Raw genomic sequence first — 19,179 nt, 5'->3', positions numbered from 1 at the left:
GGACAGGAGGCGAAAATACCGGACTGTCCGGGTGAATACTGGACCCCTGGCAACCTACTGTGTGGCAGAGTCCTCGTAACCCCAACAAGGTTGGGCCCAGGATTCCTGGGGGGCTGGACTCCCAGCCTTGTCATGGTCACTTAAGACAGGGACTAGGGCAGGGGTGGGCAATAATTTTTTGCTGGGGCCACTTCAGAAATTTTTGAAGTGGCCCAGGGCTGCTCCAGAAGGGGCGGGGCCTCAGGTAGAAAGGGCGGGGCCTCAGGTAGAAGGGGCGGGGCCAGGATACTTTCCTACTTCCCCACCCCCCCAGACCATGATTGGCCTGGGGGTGGGGGAAGCGCCTTTGTCCCCCCTAGAGGGTCTTTCTAGGACAGGGGTGGGCAAAAAGGCCTCTGTGGGCTGGGTCCGGCCTGCCAAGCAGGTTGATTGGCCTGTGGAGGGCCAACCACTCCCCCACCCACAGGCCAGTTAGGGCCTGGGGCAGGGGAAAGCGCATGAAGTTTCCTCTGCCCTGCCCCCACCCCGCGAGCAGCGCTTAGAAGAGCCTAGGGGCAGAAGGGGGAGCGCGCAAAGTCTCCTCCCACCGCTAGGGGCATGGGTTCCTAGGGGGAACCTCTGGTGGCGGGGGAGGGGGGGGGGGTTGGCAAAGGCACTCTCCCACCCCCAGACCAATCGTGGTCTGTGGATGGGGAAGCAGGGAAGTATCCTGACCCCGTCCCTTCCCCCTGAGTCCTCGCCCCTTCCGGAGCAGCTCAGGCCCACTTCAAAAATTTCTGAAGTGGACCCTGGCAAAAAATTATTGCCCACCCCTGTCCTAGGAACCCATGTCCCTGGCAGTGGGAGGAGACTTTGCACGGTCCCCGTTCTGCCCCCAGGCCAATCAGGGCTTGGGGGTGGGGGAGCACACAGAGCCTCCTCCCTGCGGTTGCCGGATGGTTTCAACAAAAATACCGGGCACACTTGCCATGCATCACAATCTACATTACAGCTCACTGAGAAAACACCACAGTTCAATTTTCTCATTTCTATTTTCTCAGTTTGTTTCCCGAACAGAAAGCTCAAATCCTGCACTGTTCGGTTCAAAACCGGACACCTGGCAACCCTACCCCTCCCGCCCTGCCAGGAGCGCGCAGTGTTTCTAAGCTCCGCGTGCTCCGCGCAGGGTGGGGGCAGGGCAGAGGAAACTTTGTGCACTAATTGGCCTTTGGGCGGGGGATCAGCAGGGTCTTCGTGGGCCAGATCCACCTGCTTGGGCCGGATCCAGCTCGCAGGGCCCTTTGCCCACCCCTGGACTAGAGTGTCCCCACTTTGGGGCACTCTCTTGGCTCTGGACACATCCCAGACACACTGATCGCTGCATGTAGTTCAAGCAAATACAGTGCATTAAACAGCCACAATGGTACAAAATAAGGAAAACAGGAAAAGTTAAAGGAAAACACGTGTCCCTGCTCTGTGGCATGGGGATGAATGTCAGGGCAGTTCAGTCTGCCCCTGCCAGGCCCTGGCTGTGCTGCAGGGAGGCTGTAGGTCTTCCCCGTGCCTTCAGGCTCTAGGTGGCGGGTTATGATCCCCACCCCCATTCTAGCCTGCAAGGCCTCTCGGCTGGGGGTGTCTCCCTGCGCTGGGCCTCTGCCCACGGTCCCCCTCACTCTGCCTAGCTGCTCACCACATGTGGCCCAGTTCCACCCGGCCTCACCACCGCTCCTGCTGTGCCTGAAGCACTGCTCTCTAGCCCTGGTTGTCGTGGCTCCTGACTCAGCTCCCCTGTTCGGCTTGGGCTCCTGCTCTCTCCTTAGCTCAGCCCCACTCTGGCCTGGGTAGCTGCAGCTCACGTAGAGATTTGGCCTCCCAACTCCCTCCTTACCCCTGTCAGTCAGGCTGACCTGGAGCGATGGCCTCTCCCCATTGCCCCTGGGGACTCAGTCGCAGAGTCCTGGTTTCCCATCAGCCCGTACCCTTCCCCTTTTGTTTGGTATGGGGAGAAGCCAGCCCCCCACTGAGTATTAGTAAGGGGCTAACCCTTATACCTGTTATCACCACAGCTCATCTACGAACCTGCTGCACTTCATGTGTAATGGCAGGAAGATAGGAAATAATGTTGTAAAAGCCAGGTCAGACCCTGGGCCAAAGGAACTGGGGTCCCTGGAGCTGGCTCCCTGAGCCCAGGCAGTGGCTCTTGGTTAGAGCTGTGGGGAATGTGCTAGAGCTGAACCCTTTCAGAGAGGGGGTGAGTGTAGTTCTAGATGGTGTCTCTTGTACAGTGATCAGCTGGTGCTGCCACTAGAGTGGGACTCTCCCACTTCCAGGCACAGCCCACGAGTCTCAGTCCATACCTTGGGGAAACATGAACTTTTCCATACAGAAGTGGGCTGTGCCATCCCCTGGCATAAAGGACGCACAGGCAGAGCTAAAGGGGAACCCTTTCATGGAGCTGCAGCATCCTGTCCCCACCAGCACTCACTCCATACAGTGCCAGACCTTTGGGCTAACTCACTGGAAAGTGACATCTCTGGACGTGAACCAAAGAGTGGGAAAATGCTTTTCAGCAATTGAACTCACTCAGTGCTTCCTTCAGACATCTTCTGACCCTCCTACCATGGCCATTCTGTCAGGGAAACCAGGAGGACTGGAGAGAGAGAGTACTTGTAACAGATTTTCTCTGCGGAAGAGGGACATGGTGTCCTAGAATCATAGAAGATTAGGGTTGGAAGAGACCTCACAGGTTATCTTCTCCAATGCCCTGCTCAAAGCAGGACCAACCCCAACTACGTTGACAACTTTCTCAAGCCTGGCCTTAAAAACCTCTCGGGATAGAGATTCCATACCAACCCATTCCAGTGCCTCACCACCCTCCCAGCAGGTGATCTCTTGACCATGACTTCTCTTGTCCCTCTTTGAGGAAGAACGTATCTTTCAAATCAACCATGCAGCTCAAATGCAGCTCAGAGCCCCACAGGATATCTTGCTTTGCACCCAGCGAGACCAAGTGTCATCCCAGGAGACCACAGGAATGCCGATGCCTTATGTTCATAAGAACATCCATACTGGGTCAGATCAAAGGTCCATTTAGCCCAGTAGCCTGTCCGCCAACAGTGGCCAATGCCAGGTGCCCCCAGAGGGAATGAACAGAACAGGGAATTATCATGTGATCCCATTCCTGTGACCCATTCCCAGCTTCTGACAAACAGAGGTTGGGGACACCATTCCTACCCATCCTGGCTAACAGCCATTGATAGACCTATTCTCCATGAATTTATCTAGCTCTCTTTTGAACCCTGTTAGGGCATGTCTGCACTAGGAAATTATTTCAAAATAGTAACTCCCAAAATAACTATTTTGGAATAAATGTTATTCCTCATGACAAGCAGGAGTTATTTCAAAATAACGGGCTTGGTAGTGTGGACGCTCTGTTTGTTATTTCGAAATAAGGGGAGGGGAGTTATTTCGAAATAACTCCCTAGTGCAGACCAGGGCTTAAAGTCCTGGTCTCCACAGCATCCTCTGTCAAGGGGTTCCACAGGTTGACTATGCGTTGTGTGAAAAAGGACTTCCCTTTGTTTGTTTTAAAACTGCTACCAATTAATTTCCTTTGGTGACCCCTAGTTCTTATGACAAATGTTCTGGTAGCACTTTATAGACAGCCACTGGCGAATTCATCACTGGAGCAAACAACATAAGCCACAAAATCACAGGGTCATTTGACTGTACGTCCTATGCCATCAAATGCCAGCAGTGTCCCACTGCTGTATATATTTTGGACAAACTGGATGGTCTCTGTGGGAAAGAAACAATGGACACAAATCGGATCTACGTAAAGGAAATGTACAGAAGCCTGTTGGTGAGCATTTCAACTTGCCTAATCACAGTCTGACAGTCCTACAAGTGGCTGTGTTGTCACAAACTAGCTCTACGAGCCAAATACACAGAGAAGCCCTGGAATCCCAGTTCATCCACAAATTCAATTCACATGCTAATGGACTCATTCGTGATATGGGCTGGTGGGGACTCTACCTATTTAATAACCACTGAAGATGCTAACAGCTCCCAGAGTGGTATCCTTCCTGTTTTAGGTATCTATCTATTGACTTGGATTTTTATCTGCTTAGGTTTAAGTACCCATTCTCCAAATACTTAATGATGCTTTGTCTCCCCCCCTCCCTTTTTTCTTTCTCTCCCCTCTCCTATTAATTTTGAGTTTTCATATCCCTAACGCATAACTCCGGTCATCTGAGGAAGCGGGCTGTGCCCACAAAAGCTCATGATCCCACCTACATGTTTCATTAGTCTATAAAGTGCTACAAGACCATGTGTTGTTTTTTCTGTAACAGACTAACTCAGCTACCCCCTGAAGCTCCTAGTTCTTATATTATGGGAACAAGTAAATAACTTTTCCTTATTTACTTTCTCCACATCAGTCTTGATGTTATAGACTTCTATCATATCCCTCCTTAATCTCCTCTTTTCTAAGCTGAAAAGTCCCAATATTTTTAATTTCTCTTCATATGGCAGCCGTTCCAAACCCCTAATCATTTTGGTTGCCCTTTTCTGAACTTTTTCCAGTGACAAGATATCTTTTTTGACATGAGGCGACCACATCTGTACGCGGGATTCAAGATGTGGGCGTACCATGGATTTATATAGAGACAGTAAGATATTCTCCATCTCTTTTTTAATGACCATATGCGGGTTCTGACTGCAAGGTTTTGGCCCCATCACCTTAAGGCAGTGGTCCCCAAAGTTTTGGGGCTGTCGGGCGCCTGGGGGCACGGCTGCTCACGTGCCGCGCATCCGGGGGCGGGGCCTCTCACGGGCCACGAGCCTGGGGGCGGGGCCAAGCATGCACCGCACGCCCGGGGCCGGCACCAGCATGTGCCGCGACCCCAGGCAGGGGCTTCCCAGGTACTGTGTGCCTGGGGCTGGCACCGGCATGTGCTGTGACCCCGGGCAGGGGCCACCTAGATGTTGCATGTCCGGGGCTGGCATCGGCATGTGCCGTGACCCCGGGGCAGGGGCCACGCATGCGCCCAGGGCTGGTACCTAAATGCACATAAATGGCCCGACGGGCGCCATGGTGCCCATGGGCACCACGTTGGGGACCACTGCCCTAAGGCTTCTGTGAGTTATGCACAGGGACTGGTCTGGTTCCCAGTGGTTCCAGGACTGGGGAGAGCGATGCGAGGGGTAAGCACGATGATCTGTGAACCAGGAGGTCCAATTATCCCATGCCCTGTCACTTAACCGCTCCCAGACCATAGCTATCCTTGCTTTCACCAGCACCTGCATTTCACACTCACTTTTCACAGGCGTGAATGGCTGTCCCAAGCAGGGGAGTTTCAGTCCTACTGGGACTCCTGAGATGTGACAAAGAGAAGGGGAAGGGTGAGACTAGCGCAAAGCTGCCATGAAGGCAAGTGGTGTGGCCTTCCAGTCACAGGTTAAAACTACCAGCCTCCTGGGAATGAATGAAAAGCCAGCCAAGCACCATTGAACTGCTTGGCTGGGATGTGTGACCAGCACAAGGACTGTGCTGCAGGCCGGGACAGAAACCCCGAGGGGCAGAGTTACAGACGCTACGTGCAGTGTGCTGTCTGCTGCAGAACCTGAGTGTGGATACGTGATGAGTGCCGTGAATATTTCACTCCCTGGCTCGAGGTCCAGCTTCTGGGGCCAAGATGCTGGCTTGTCTCAGCATTCCGGGAACCAGGAGAAGGTTGCTACAATGCCAAACTCTCCGTCTCCTGGGGGTGTGTGGAGCCTCCCGCGAGGCCTAGTCTGCCTAAGGCTAGTGAGGACAGTGGAGCTAGGGGGCTGTGCTCCAGCTAGGGATCATGTCTCTGTGAGATGAGCACCACGTGCTCAGGCTGACTGGAGTGCAGGCTGATTACTCCCTCTTCCCCCTGCTGTGTGGGTGAAAAGCGTTAGTCCTTGTTACCCGCTTAGTGGCTGAGGCGATGCAGCAGAGACCAGGAGCTGATTGTGCAAGGAAGGGCTGAAGTGGTGGGGTCACCATGGGAACCTGGGATGCGTTCTTTTCATTTTGCTCCTCATGTGGGTTATGTGGGGGGCAGTCTGTGCTGGCCAGGCCGTGTGTTCTTCTGTCCTCTGGAGCTGTTATCACCAGGTTTGGTTGGATGTAGCCAGGGCCAGGTACTGTGTTATGCATGGTCTGTCTCCCCGAAGCTGGGTGTGAGCTCCCCAACCTGGCAAGAGACACACACTAGCTCTGCAAAACAGCAGTGTGGGTGTCGTGGCGTGTACTGGCTTGGGCTAGCCACCTGAGTACAGACCCAGGGCTCAGACCTTGTTTAGCCTGTGCCACCAGCCGTGCAGCCATGTTCACACTGCTGTTTCTAGTGCACCAGTGCAAGCAGAGTTACAAGAAACCCCCGAGATGTGACCACCTGAGTTGCGACCCCTCGCACTTACAACCATTTTTGCAAGTGTGGAAGAGGCCGAACCCCCCCCCCCCCCCCCGACACCCTGAACCACCCCGTCCCGCATTTACGACGACTCATGACATCTGTCATAAATGAGGGTTCACTTTACGACGCTCCCCACTTGCGACGCTTCCCCAGGAACTGATTGCATCGCGAATCAGGGGCACTAGTAGCAGTTGCCGCCTATGGTGTGTGGGGGTGCACCTTGGCCGGGAAGCTCGCTCCCATCTGCAGTGTAGACATATGTGAGGCCTGGTTCCTGGCATGAAGCTATCCCATGCTCACTATGCTAGTAAATGTTGTCTGCTTCAGCCAGAAGTGCTGGGCAGAGAGCAGGGGCAAGATGCAGGGAGCATGAGGAGGGACATGCTCTCCAAACACCATGGCTGTGTCTACACTGGGCCACTTATTCCGGAAAATCAGCCGCTTTTCCGGAATAAGCTGCGAGCTGTCTACACTGGCCCTTGAATTTCCGGAAAAGCAACGATGCTCTACTGTACAAAATCAGCCGCTATTCCGGAAAAACTATTCTGCTCCCGCTCGGGCATAAGTCCTTATTCCGGAACACTGTTCCGGAAAAGGGCCAGTGTAGACAGCCCAGTAGTCTTTTCCGGAAAAGGAGCGTCTACACTGGCCACAGATGCTTTTCTGGAAAAAGGGCTTTTCCAGAAAAGCAGCCTGCCAATGTAGACGCTCCTTTTCCGGAAAAACTGAAAACGGACTAGTATTCTGTTTTAAGCAGTTCCGGAAATTCATGCCAGTGTAGACACAGCCCATGGGTGGGAAGGGCAAGGGGCTGGCCAGCAGCCAGCGGGGCAGAGGGACTAGCAGGGGAGCCTGGCACCCACAACAGGGCGTCCACCCCCCGCATTCACCAGCTGTTTTGGGGAAATGGAACAATATGGCCCCAGCTTGCTCTGCTCTCCTGGTGCCTCATTCAGGGAGGGGCAGGACCCCCTGCACTTGCCAGCAGGGCAATGGGCCAGGAGAGCAGAGCAAGCTGGGGCTGTGTTGCTCTGCTTCCCCTTCTGGTGAGTGCAGGGGGGCTGGAAGGCACTGAACCCCCATCCCTGCCAGTCCCCTGGGCCACAGCAGTTGGGGGAAGAATGGGGTGGCAGTGCAGCAAGGACGGGGAAGAGGAGGGAAAAGGGTGGAGCAAGGGCAGGGAAAGGCGGGGCTTGGAGGTGGAAGGAGGTGTCTCTGCCCTTCCCCAGGCCAGTGCCTCCTCTCCCCCGTATCTCCCTTTACTAGTCGCCTCTGCCCCTGGGTGAGATTATCCAGGGCAGCTACTGGCCACTCGCTGCTACCTCTGCTGGATGCTCTCTGCCACTTGTGCATTGTTGCATTTGAGGCTCCCCATCAATGGTCCCTCGAATCTTTTCTTTCCATGCGAGGATTTGTCCATCCATGTGCAACATAAAGTTTAATGCGCACCACAGCACGTGCGAATGTGCACCACCAGGAGAAACAAGAAACCCAGCTGTGGGTGCTCACTAGTCACCTGGGCGGCTCTGGAATCTCTCCTGAGCGGCCGCACAAGCACCCAGCTTACAGGGAACGCTGCTTCCCATTTAGCGCAGCTCTTAGTGACTTTGCGGAGCAGTGGGGAACCTCCATGCTGCTGCCTCTTCTTTGCTTTGTACTGTCCCCGTGCCAGGCCTCAGGGCCAGCCCTGCTCTTCCGCAATCCCGGCACCTGCCTGGACGCTTACGTCTGTCTGTGGATAGAAATCCACAGGGCTCGACTCCTAGGAGAGGGGAGGAATGTGGCACCTTCAGTCCTCCTGGCCGTGGGGCTGTATGGCCCCCTAGTCCCGCCCCCAGCGAGGCTGTGCGACCCCAGACAGGAGATGTGGCTGAGGCCGGGGCTGAGGGCAATACAGCTGCTTGCCCAGAAGGCACTGCTGGGGCGGGGTGCTGGCTCCTGGGAGTGGTGGCGCCACATTCCCATCCTTTGGCTGCTGAGGCTCCGCGGATACCGATTTCTCTCCGCTCAGGGCTCTACTGCTCCACTGAGTCGGGCAGCTCAGTAATATAGTATCTATTTAGCAGCGTCCATCAGGCTCAGCCCCATCCCACCTTCACTTATCTTCATTGGCCTCCAGCATCCCCCTCCCCCCCCCCGCTTAGCAAGTGAGGGTTAGTGTGTGGGGAGCCCCTCAGGCAGGACAGGTTTCGGGATGTCAGCGTGTTGACAACTACATGATTAACCAGTAAGCCTGGGCTTAATCCTGTTGACTACATGCATCATTCCCCTCCTCCCCCGCCCAACATGCTTCCTCTGTATCAGAGGCAGCAAGGGGGGGAGGTGGGAGCCAGTGTCCATGGGGAGCCAGCTTTTAAATCAGCTCCCACAAGCACTGGATCTGCCTGCCACTCCCACGCCCACACTGCTGCCTCTCTACCAGTGGGTGAGGGGGGCAGGCAGGAGCTGGCTTTCAATGAATGCCAGCTCTCTGGACCTCCCTGCCCCTCCCCTTGTTGCCTCCTACAGCAACTGGGGTGGGGGGGAGGGAGCAGGAGCATGGGAGGCTGCGTGGCAGCAGCCTCTGACTGCAGGGTGGTCCAAGCTCTATTAGAGGCAACATGGGGCAGTAGGTGGAGCTGGTCTGTTGGGGAGCTGGTTTTCAAACTGGCTCCCCTTGCGGACTGGCTCCCTCCTGCTGCCCCGCGCTGCTGCCTCTGATAGGGTATGTCTACACTGGCTCGGTTCCACGAGGCGTACCGGTAGTTGGAATTTGAGATCCTAATTCGAACTACCTACTCCGTGCCACGTGTAGCCGTGGGCACGGAGTTCAGACTAAGGGGGATTTAAAAATGGCGGCACCTGGAAACATGCAAATGAAACCCAGGATATTTAAATCCCGGGCTTCATTTGCGACTCTGGTTGCCCTCATTTGCCTACCTAGCTCGAACTACCGAGCTAGTGTAGACATACCCATAGAGAGGCAGCGGTGAGGAGTAGCAGGGGGCTCCCTGGCAGTGGGGCCGAGTGTGCACTGGCTGCCGGCCCTGCCCTGAGGACTATCAGTCGTATAACCACTACAATTTGATGTGGTTACACGACTATTCAGTTCCCCGCTACCAAACATCCCTCGACAGGCTTCACTCGTAAGTCAGGGAACCTTTCATTCCTGTGCATTCATCCACCACAGAGCACTGTGCCCACCGCCAGCCACCCCCAGTCCCTTTGCCAAGCACGTTCGGAAGAGTGCTGTGCAGCTGGAAAGCGAGTCTCTCGCACAAAAGGAAGTGGGGCCCACAAAAGGTATCTCCTCCCACAGCTTGTGCTGCTGATCACCTTGGCAGCCCCTGAAGCCCTTTCCCTCAGTGCTTCAGGAGCTGTCGGGGGAGAGCTTTTCAGGCCCCGCTTAGGGAGAGGACCCCATTGGCGCGCCCCACCTGGCAGACTGTTCTGGGCATGCTGGTGCCCCAAGAAGAGGCAGAGCAGTGCTCTGTGAATGCGCATTGCCCTGGCAACTGGGACATGTGGAGGCTCAGTGGGCACTTCTGCACACCAGGCTGGGGAAGGGGCTTGTGAGTCTCCTGGCAGAAAAGGGGGTGAGACTGTCCATGTGCCCCTGAGCAGCCAGCTTTGTGACCCCAACCCTGGCCGCTGGGAGCCATGCTAGCCTTGCTCTGGCAGGCAGGAGCCTTTGTGTGAGGGGGAGCAGAGCAGAGAGCCCCGCTCCCCCACAGGCTTTGCTGGGGTGGTGCCGACTCAGCTGGGAGTGCATGTGCTCCTTGTGCTGCCCAGTGCAAACCAGGACGTGGCATGTGGTTGCTGGCAGAAGGGAGCCAGACTTTATCCCTGGGATAACAGAGGAGGGGGTTCCGGTGCCTAGGCCTCCAGGTCCAAGGTGATCATGTGGGTTTGCCCATGCTGGGTCACAGGCAGGCCCTGGGGGAGCTGGGGTGGGGCAGTATCCCTTGGCTCAGAGGGACCCAGGCCCTACAGCGTCCTGCAGCTAAGAGCTCAGCGTGAGAGCCTGCTCAGGGCTTGCAGCTGGACTCCACATTTTAAAGTGGAAATTGAAAAACTGGCGAAGAAGCAGCCACCAAAGGGATCCCAAGGCTGGAGTCCAGGCACAAGAGACCGGCAGAGCTGAGACTGTTCTGCTTGTGACAGAGGGGTCTGAGCGGTGACTTGATCACCGCGTGGGTGTGCCTGCTGGGGGAGAAAATTGGGGTGTTTGCATTTAGTGGGTAACGGCAGAACAAGGTCCTGTGGCTGGATGTTGAAGCCAGACAAATTCAGACTAGAGAGAAGGCACAGCTGTTCAACAGGACGAGTGAGTAGCCACAGGCCCCAGCTCCCCAGCACAGGAAGGGCTTTGGGCAAACATACGTCATCGGGCTCAGGGCGCTCTGGCCAGTCTATGGGTATGTCTACACTTGCACCCGAGTTCGAACTAGGGATGCAAATATAGGCATTTGAAATAGTCAATGAAGCGGGGATTTAAATATCCCGTGCTTCATTAGCATGATTTCGCCGGCACGTTACTCTGATCAACAGCTGTTTTGAAAATGAAAGTGTGCGCCGGGACACATTAGTTCGAACCAAACCCCTTGGTTCGAACTAACGTTACTCCTCATTTTTTTGAATCATATTTGAATCCCCACTTCATTGACTATTTCGAATGCCAACATTTGCATCCCTAGTTCGAACTAGGGTGCAAGCGTAGACATACCCTATGACTGAATGGAACCCTTACTTTCACTTTGCGGAACCCCGGGGTTCCAAGGAACACTATTTGGGAAACACTGGTCTAGACTGAATGGTCCCTTCTGTCCTTATACTCCCTGCAGGGCTGGCCCTACAAGTGGGCAAGCAACGTGTTGCCCTGGGCACCACCTTCTACGGGTGCCTCTGGGACAAGTTGGATCACAGAGATCCCCATGAGACTGTCCCCCGATGTGCTGATCACGTCACTGAGCCCTGCTGCCTGCCCTCTGGGGTGCCCCACCACCCTGTCCTGCTGGGCCAGAAGCTCTTGTCTCCCCAGCAAAGGCGCAGAGTTGGGGTAACAGCCCTTAGCAGGGTAACACAGATGCTCAGTTATAGGGTTTTGACAGCACCCAGAGGCACAGCCTTCAAAAGGGACCAAACCCCCAGACAAATCAGTATAAATGTTCTACAGAGACAGGCTCATGAATGGCTGCTAGCTGTCTGGACCCTACGCCCCATATCAGCAGAGCTTTGGAGAAAACAATGGCAAATCCAGTCACTGGGGCTTTGATAGCTAGCAACCAGCCACCATGGTGGCTCACCTCTCTGCAGGAAGCCAAGCAGTGTTTGCCCATCTGGAGAGCAAGGGGCTGGGGAAGTGCCAGGGAGTGGTTAGGGATCACTTAGCGATCTCCTGTTTTGTTCACTTCCTCTGGGGCACCTGGCATTGGCTAAATGGAACCTTTGGTCTGACCCAGTCTGGCCCTTCTTATATTCTAGAAATGTTTTAAAAATTCAATAATGGTGTTAGATCAATATAGCCAAAGAATGTGGTTCAGGTTGAGTCTCTGTGATCTGGACTTCCCTCCTCTGGCAACATTCGTGGGTGCTTCAGGGCTGGAGCACTCATGGGGAAAAGCTGGGGGCCTTTAAAAAAGGGAAGAAGGACAATCCAGGGAACTACAGACCAGTCAGCCTCACCTCAGTCCCTGGAAAATCATGGAGGGGATCCTCAAGGAATCCATTTTGATGCACTTGGAAGAGGGGAAAGTGATCAGGAATAGTCAACATGGATTCATGAAGGGCAAGTCTATGTTGAGGTAACTGGCTCTGTGGATATGGGAAAGTCAGTGGATGTGATATACCATGACTTTAGCAAAGCTTGTGATATGACCTCCCACAATCTTCTTGCCGGCAAGTTAAGGGAGTGTGGATTGGATACATGGACTGTAAGATGGGTTATGTCTACACTAGCCCCCTAGTTCGAACTAAGGAGGCTAATGAGGGCAACTGAAATTGCAAATGAAGTGTGGGATTTAAATATCCCGCGCTTCATTAGTATGTTCCCGGGCAGTTGCCATTTTGGAAATTGACTAGCCTGGAATAACTGCCCGTGTCTACACGCAGCAGTGAAACAGGAGTTCGAAGTAAAGCCCTAACACGAATTAGCTGTTAAACCTCATTTCAGGAGGAATACCAGCTAATTCGTGTTAGGGCTTTACTTCGAACTCCCGTTTCACTGCCGCGTGTAGACGCGGGCAGTTATTCCAGGCTAGTCAATTTCCAAAATGGCAACCGCCCAGGAACATGCTAATGAAGTGCGGGATATTTAAATCCCGCACTTCATTTGCAATTTCGGTTGCCCTCATTAGCCTCCCTAGTTCGAACTAGGGGGCTAGTGTAGACGTACCCATGGATAGAAAGCTGTCTAGACTGTTGGGCCCAACAAGTAGTGATCAACGGCTCGATGTCAGGTTGGCGGTCAGTTTCTAGCGGAGTGCCCCAAGCATCTGTTCTAGGACCGGTTTTGTTCAACATCTTTATTAATGACCTGGATGAGGGGATGGATTGCACCCTCAGCAAGTTTGCAGATGACACTAAGCTAGGGGGAGAGGTAGATACGCTGGAGGGCAGCGATAGGCTCCAGAGTGACCTAGACAGATAAGAGGACTGGGCCAAAAGAAATATGATGAGGTTCAACAAGGACAAGTGTAGAATCCTGCTCTTGGGACGGAAGAATCCCAAGCATTGTTACAGGCTGGGGACCAAATGGGTAAGTAGCAGTTCTACAGAAAAGGACCTGGGGATTCCAGTGGATGAGAAGCTGGATATGAGACAATAGTGTGCCTTAGATTCAAAATCAACATGGAATATGGGATGCAAGGAAAGTCCTTGACAGCTGCCTCGAATCCTGATTGTGAATTTTAAACACTTTCAAATCATCTATTGAACAGCATGAACTTGCCCAGAACCAAGTGTTTAACTGCAAGGAGACAAGCCTGTTCTGGCACCTGCTCCCAAACAAGACTCTACCAGGCGCAGAATTTCAACCGAAGTGAAGATGGGCTCAGGATGATGGGGCTGGGGGAACAGGTGACCTTGCGCAAGGCTGGGAGGATTTGTGAGGCCTGACCTCAACAGAGGAATGCCGCGGGCTTCTTCCTCCCCTCCCATCCCCTCGAATGGGGTGAACTGTCCAGAAAAGGGCTCCCTCCAGATAGTCCCATGGGGAATGTTATCCTCCTTCGGCCTGGGGCTTCTATGCCTGGGGCTGGCCGGGCGCAGCCCCTCTGGGCCGACCGAATGCCCCAAAGGGCCCCGCAGCTTGCCCTGGGGGTTCTTGTAGGGACCCCGTGGATCTGACTGATGTCCCAAGTCCTGCAAACCCTTATGAGCAGTGCAGATAGGCCTGGGGGAGGTTGCATGTCCACAGCACGTCAAGGAAGCATTAACCCTTCAGATTCTGACACTTTCCAGCCAGCCCAGTGCTCAGAACCCAGGACGGGGCAGTGTCTCCCAGGGTCTGTACAGCCCCCAGCTCCGCAGAGCATGGACAGTGCCCACGCTCAGGCAGGGTCGCTCCCTGCATCCAGCCCTCCATCTCTGGCTGGCTGGCTGGTATGATCTGAGCAAGAGGGAATGACACTTTCTAGTCCTTAACTCAGCAGACGTTTCCTGACTCTTGGGCTGGGACAATTAAACAGCCAGGGAACTGGCCGAGGACTGAGCAGGGCCACTGGAGGGCAGGGAGCTGGGCTGTGTACAGAGCCAGCTGACAACCTGGGATTAGGAGACTTCCCTCCCTGGAGTTATTGTGTAGCTGGGCGTGTCCCCCTTTCCGGCTCTGGTCATGGGTCCGCACTGCTGCCCTTCACAGGCCGATGATTGAGCTGAGCCTTGAGAGGCAGCAGGAAACTGGTTGTTCATGACATTGTGGCTCCTCTCCTGGTTCCAGCTGCTAAATTCCATCAGCCCCACCCCCAAAAATGCAGCTCCAGGTGGGGCTGCTTGAACATTTGCCGTCAAAATGTTCTTCAGTGGGAAATCGTATTTCTGACTGGCCAAAAGTGCCTGGTGTGGGGACGCTGAGCAGCTGAGCGCGAACCCAGGGGCTGTGGGCAAGGCGGAGGTGCCATGGTGTGTGTAGGAAGGTCCCTGATTTCACCCTGCAGTGCTATCCGGCCGTTCTGGGTCTGCACAAGCACACAATTGGCAACACCCAACGTGTTCTTACTGTAGGTACGTAATCAGCCAGTCAGGACAGGCGCACTTCCATGTGACAGAGGGCAGGAAATGGGAATCCCATAACCAAAGAGACATGAAAGCGGGCGCCCCGTTGAATAGGGACTCAAGTCCCATGCTGTGGTTTCTGCTGTCTGACTGGATGTCTTTGTAACTTCCAGCATGTAAGTTTTAAGAAGACGTGTGCTATTTGCCATGTTCTGTCTGTACGTGAGATTGGCGCAGACCCTGTGGGGTTTGGGTTTTTAGCCTTCTCTGCAGCAGGGGGCAAATGTCATGGGCAATTGGGGGAGTCTTTATCACCTGAAATCTTCACCTCAGAGTGTCAAACTTCTGGCTCGCAGGCCATCCCTGGCTGGAGTACAGGCAGTCCCCGACTTATGCGGATCTGACTTATGTCGGATCCGCACTTACGAACGCGGCTTTTCTGGCCCCGGAGCTCACGGGCGGCGAGGACAAGGCTGCTGGACTGGCTCCTGACCCCAGGGAGGCTCCTCAGGCACCGGCCACAAGGCAATTTTATTCTTCAAATACAAACTCACCAAGTAGCCCCCCTGCTCCAGAGCAGGCCACTTCTAGTAGCTCACCCCCAATTCTTAGCATCTCAGCTGGGAAACAGCTGATCGGTCATATCCCTCAAAGAGTGTGGCCTCAGGGTTTACCGGGGGACCTGGTGTGGGACGTCAGCAGCAATTGGAAGCAGGAGCCGCAGGGAAGCAGAGTGTAGCCGAGTGAGTGTCCTTGCGGAGTGTGCTCCACACCCCAGCGGTTCCCGCTGCCGCGGGAGGAAGGGGGGTTGCTGCTAATACTGTGTGCCACCAGGCCCCCTCAGTGATCCCACAAGGGACAGAAAGCCATGGGAGGAGGGGGGGTGTGGTAAGAAGGGGGGGATTTGGGGATAGGAACAGCAGGACAACCCCCCCCCCCCGCCTGCCGGGACTCCTGGGCCAAATTGTACAGCTGAGGGAATTTGGGACCCCTGCTTTACGCCCTGCTCTGAGGGCATGAATGGCTCAGCCAGAGGCGGAGGGTCATATCCAGGAGTGGGTGTGTGAGGTGCTGTGGCCTGCCGTGCGCAGGATGTCAGACGGGGGGATCGTGAGGGTCCCCGTTCGGCGCGTGTGAAACGTGAGAGAAGCCTGCAGGCTCAGATGCCCCTGGAAAGTGCGTGTGCAAGGCCACGAGTGTGGGTGAGGCACCACTCAAGTTGGAACCCAGCAAATCTGAGCACACGTAGGAGGTGGGGGCCAGAGGAGAAAGGGCCAGGGAGCGGCCCGGCCGGGCTGTGGGGAGCAAAGCAGGCCTGGGGTGCTCTTGCTCAGCATGCCAGGCTCAGCTCCCATTGCTTCTTGTGTAGCTGGGATCCTCCCAGAGCAGACCAAGCTCGGGCAGGGCCGGGGCTGGGAACAGGCTTGTTGAGGTTCCCTCGCGGCCACGTCCCCAGAGAATTGCCTGTCCTTTCCGTTCTTAGCCCAGGAGCAGGCCCCCCAGGCTCATCTGGGATCCCAGGGCCTCAGCAGCGCAGTACTGCGACCCAGCAAGTTTGGAAGCCGCCCACAGCTCATGAGCTGGGCTGGACTCTTTGCCAGGCAGCCCCGCCCGCCCGCCCCCCGCAGCCCTGCCCGCCCCACGGGGACAGAGCAGCTGGCCCACAAGGGAGAGTGGTTCTGCTTGATGGAAGCCGTGACGTGGTGCCAGCTCGCAGCACTCTGCTGCCAGGGGCCAATGTGCTGCCCCAGCTGCTGTTCTGGGCGCTGGGACCTATCACAGCTCCTCCTGCCAGCTCTTTTCTTCCTAGAGATGTGCGGGAGGCCCATAACCCAGGTTCTCCCCATAGCTAGAGCAGCTAGCTTCATATTGCAGTCTGCTAGGTTCTGGGGCGAGGGGGCAGCTACACCCCCTACCTTTCCATTCTATACAAGGGTATGAGTTCGGCTTACTGGCTCTCAGCCCCTCCCCCTGCAGAAATTGTGCCAGCCCCCCTGAGCCGGGCCTCACATCTGGGCCCTAGGCAGTGTCAAACCATCGGCTCTGAAGGCAGCTCCCCAAGCTGACAGCAGGGGCTGGACCTGGCTTGGCCCCCAGACAAGTCCCACCCTGGCAAATGAGTGAGGCTGTCAGCTGGGGTCATGCTATGGGGCCACTCCGGTGCCGTGGGGTCTAGATGGGCCATGTCTGAGGTCAGGCGTTCAAGTCCCAGAACTGGCCCATGCACCCCACTCCCGCCATGGGGACGTAGTGCAGCCCCGGGAGGTAGGTGCTGGCTGGGCAAGGAGATGAGGTTGGGCTTGTATTTATGTGGGGGGCAGACCCACAAGGGGCAGCACCACGAGCAAAGCAGCAGCGAGGCCGGGCGACTAATCCGAGCCCAGCAACCAGGGGCCGATAGGCAGGTTTGCTCCTTTCCGGCGCGGTCTCTCCCGTCAGTGTGTCACCCGGAGAAGCTGCCCTGGCTCCACCCCGCATGCAGCTGCTCTGGGGCGGGCAATGGCAGCTGTTACTGACCAGCGGCCGGGGGCAGCCTTGCTTGGAAGAGTGGGACTCCTGCAGGCCTGCCTGCCCGTGTGAGCTAGGGGTCTTCCCGGACACACCCTGTGCCCTGCAGGGTAGCCTGGGAGAGCTCTTTTCTTCCTAGAGATGTGCGGGAGGCCCATAACCCAGGTTCTCCCCATAGCTAGAGCAGCTAGCTTCATATTGCAGTCTGCTAGGTTCTGGGGCGAGGGGGCAGGCCCTCCCCCCCTTCAGCCACTGGGCTGCCTGGGCCATTGCAGGCTGCACACAGAGGGCGTGGGTGTGGAGGGGGACCCTGCGTGCCACTGACTGAGGCCCATCTCTGCTTTCCAGAAGCCGCTCCCTGACAGCGAGTCAGCCCCAGACTTCGGGCAGAGCCTAACGCAGGTGAGTGGGGAGTCCCTGCTCTGAGCAGCCAGGCCCCATCACTGGGCAGTTCACTCCCCTGCACAAAGCAGCTCCAAAGGCCTTCGCTGCCCCTTGGTCTGGGAGAGCCCCTCCAACCCGCAGGCACCCTGGACCCTGGCTGGGGAGCAACGTGGGCAGGAAGGAGACGGAGCTGGGGCTACTTTCATCTGGCCAGTTTCCTGTCCAAAGTAGGACTGGCCCTGCCTGCATGGCAGAGCGAGCCGTGCCAGTGGCCGGGGTGGGAAGGGCTGGCCCTGCCCGCGTGGCAGAGCGAGCCGTGCCAGTGGCTGGGATGGGAAGGGCTGGCCCTGCCTGTGTGGCAGAGCAAGCCGTGCCAGTGGCCGAAGTGGGAAGGACTGGCCCTGCCCGCGTGGCAGAGCGAGCCGTGCCAGTGGCCGGGGTGGGAAGGACTGGCCCTGCCCGCGTGGCAGAGCAAGCTGTGCCAGTGGCCGGGGTGGGAAGGGCTGGCCCTGCCCGCGTGGCAGAGCGAGCCGTGCCAGTGGCCGGGGTGGGAAGGGTTAGGGAGGAAGTGCCCAGTTCCCTGCTCAGCTTCCTGCCTGGCAATGCTTGTTTGTCCCCAAGGCACCTGCAGAGAAGATCTGGCGAGCAGGGAAGCTCCTGTACAGCCACCTCATGAGCACCCGTCCTGGCCTCATCCGCGACCACAAACACCACCTCAGGCACCACAGGTAGGAGACCCTGCCCCATGGCCCTGGCAGGGCCTCCCAGAGGGGAATCTCGCAGGGCAGCTCCTGTGGGCCTGGGTCCAGATCCAGGTGGGACTCTCAGCCCCATCCCCAGAGTGGGAACGGGAGAGACAGGCATGGGCTCCCAGGCTTTGTCTACACTACGAGGTTTTTGTGGCAGAATATGCTAATGACGGACTCATTAGCATGAGTCACGATGTCATTAGCATATTTTCTGCTGATACTTTTTGCCCAAAAAGAAGCAGGGTAGCCACTTCCGTTTTGTGCAAAAAAAACCCTTTTGCGCAAGATCCTTATGCCTCTCCTGGCGGGGCACCATTTAACCTCTGCACCGCTGCTTTTTGTGCACAAACCGCTTGCGCAACAAGCACCAGCAGAAAATATGCTAATGACATCGTGACTCATGCTAATGAGTCCGTCATTAGCATACTCTCTGCCGCAAAAACCTTGTAGTGTAGACATACCCTGGGGCTATGTCTACACATCAAAGTTATTTCAGGATACCAAAGGTATCCCGAAATAGCTACCCGTGTCTTCACAAGCCACCTATTATTTTGAAATATTTTTCAAAATAACGAGCATGCTATTTCGGCATCCTGGTAACCCTCATTCCACGAGGGGTAAGGGATGTCTTGAAATACAGTAGCACTTTATTGTGAAATAAACTTGAAATAAGCTTCGCAATTTGCATATCTTATTTCAAGTTTAGAGTGCAGTGTAGACATAGCCCTGCCCTTCCGCTCACAGACCCACCAGTCCGACCCCCCCAGCCATGCCTATCTGATCCCCACAGCACCCATCCTCCCCACAGCCCTGCCCCACACAACCCTGCCCTTCCAACCCCCATAGCTCTGCCAGTCTGACCCACACAGCCCTGCCCTTCCAACCCCCATAGCTCTGCCAGTCTTACCCACACAACCCTG

The 19,179-nt window shown here is 55.8% G+C and overlaps 1 protein-coding gene across 1 annotated transcript in view; it reads left to right on the top strand.

The window, feature by feature from the left end:
• RAPGEF3 (Rap guanine nucleotide exchange factor 3) overlaps positions 1 to 19,179 on the top strand; it is a 55,655-nt gene that overhangs the window by 12,784 nt on the left and 23,692 nt on the right. The window contains exons 3-4 of the mRNA XM_075902088.1: positions 17,475 to 17,528; positions 18,132 to 18,238. Of these exons, the coding sequence (XP_075758203.1) occupies positions 17,475 to 17,528; positions 18,132 to 18,238 (161 nt within the window). The remainder of the gene's footprint in view (positions 1 to 17,474; positions 17,529 to 18,131; positions 18,239 to 19,179) is intronic.

This window comes from Pelodiscus sinensis, chromosome 19 (assembly GCF_049634645.1).
Source record: "Pelodiscus sinensis isolate JC-2024 chromosome 19, ASM4963464v1, whole genome shotgun sequence".
In the NCBI taxonomy this organism is placed as follows: Eukaryota; Metazoa; Chordata; order Testudines; family Trionychidae; genus Pelodiscus; species Pelodiscus sinensis.
This window is presented reverse-complemented; position numbering and strand designations above follow the sequence as displayed.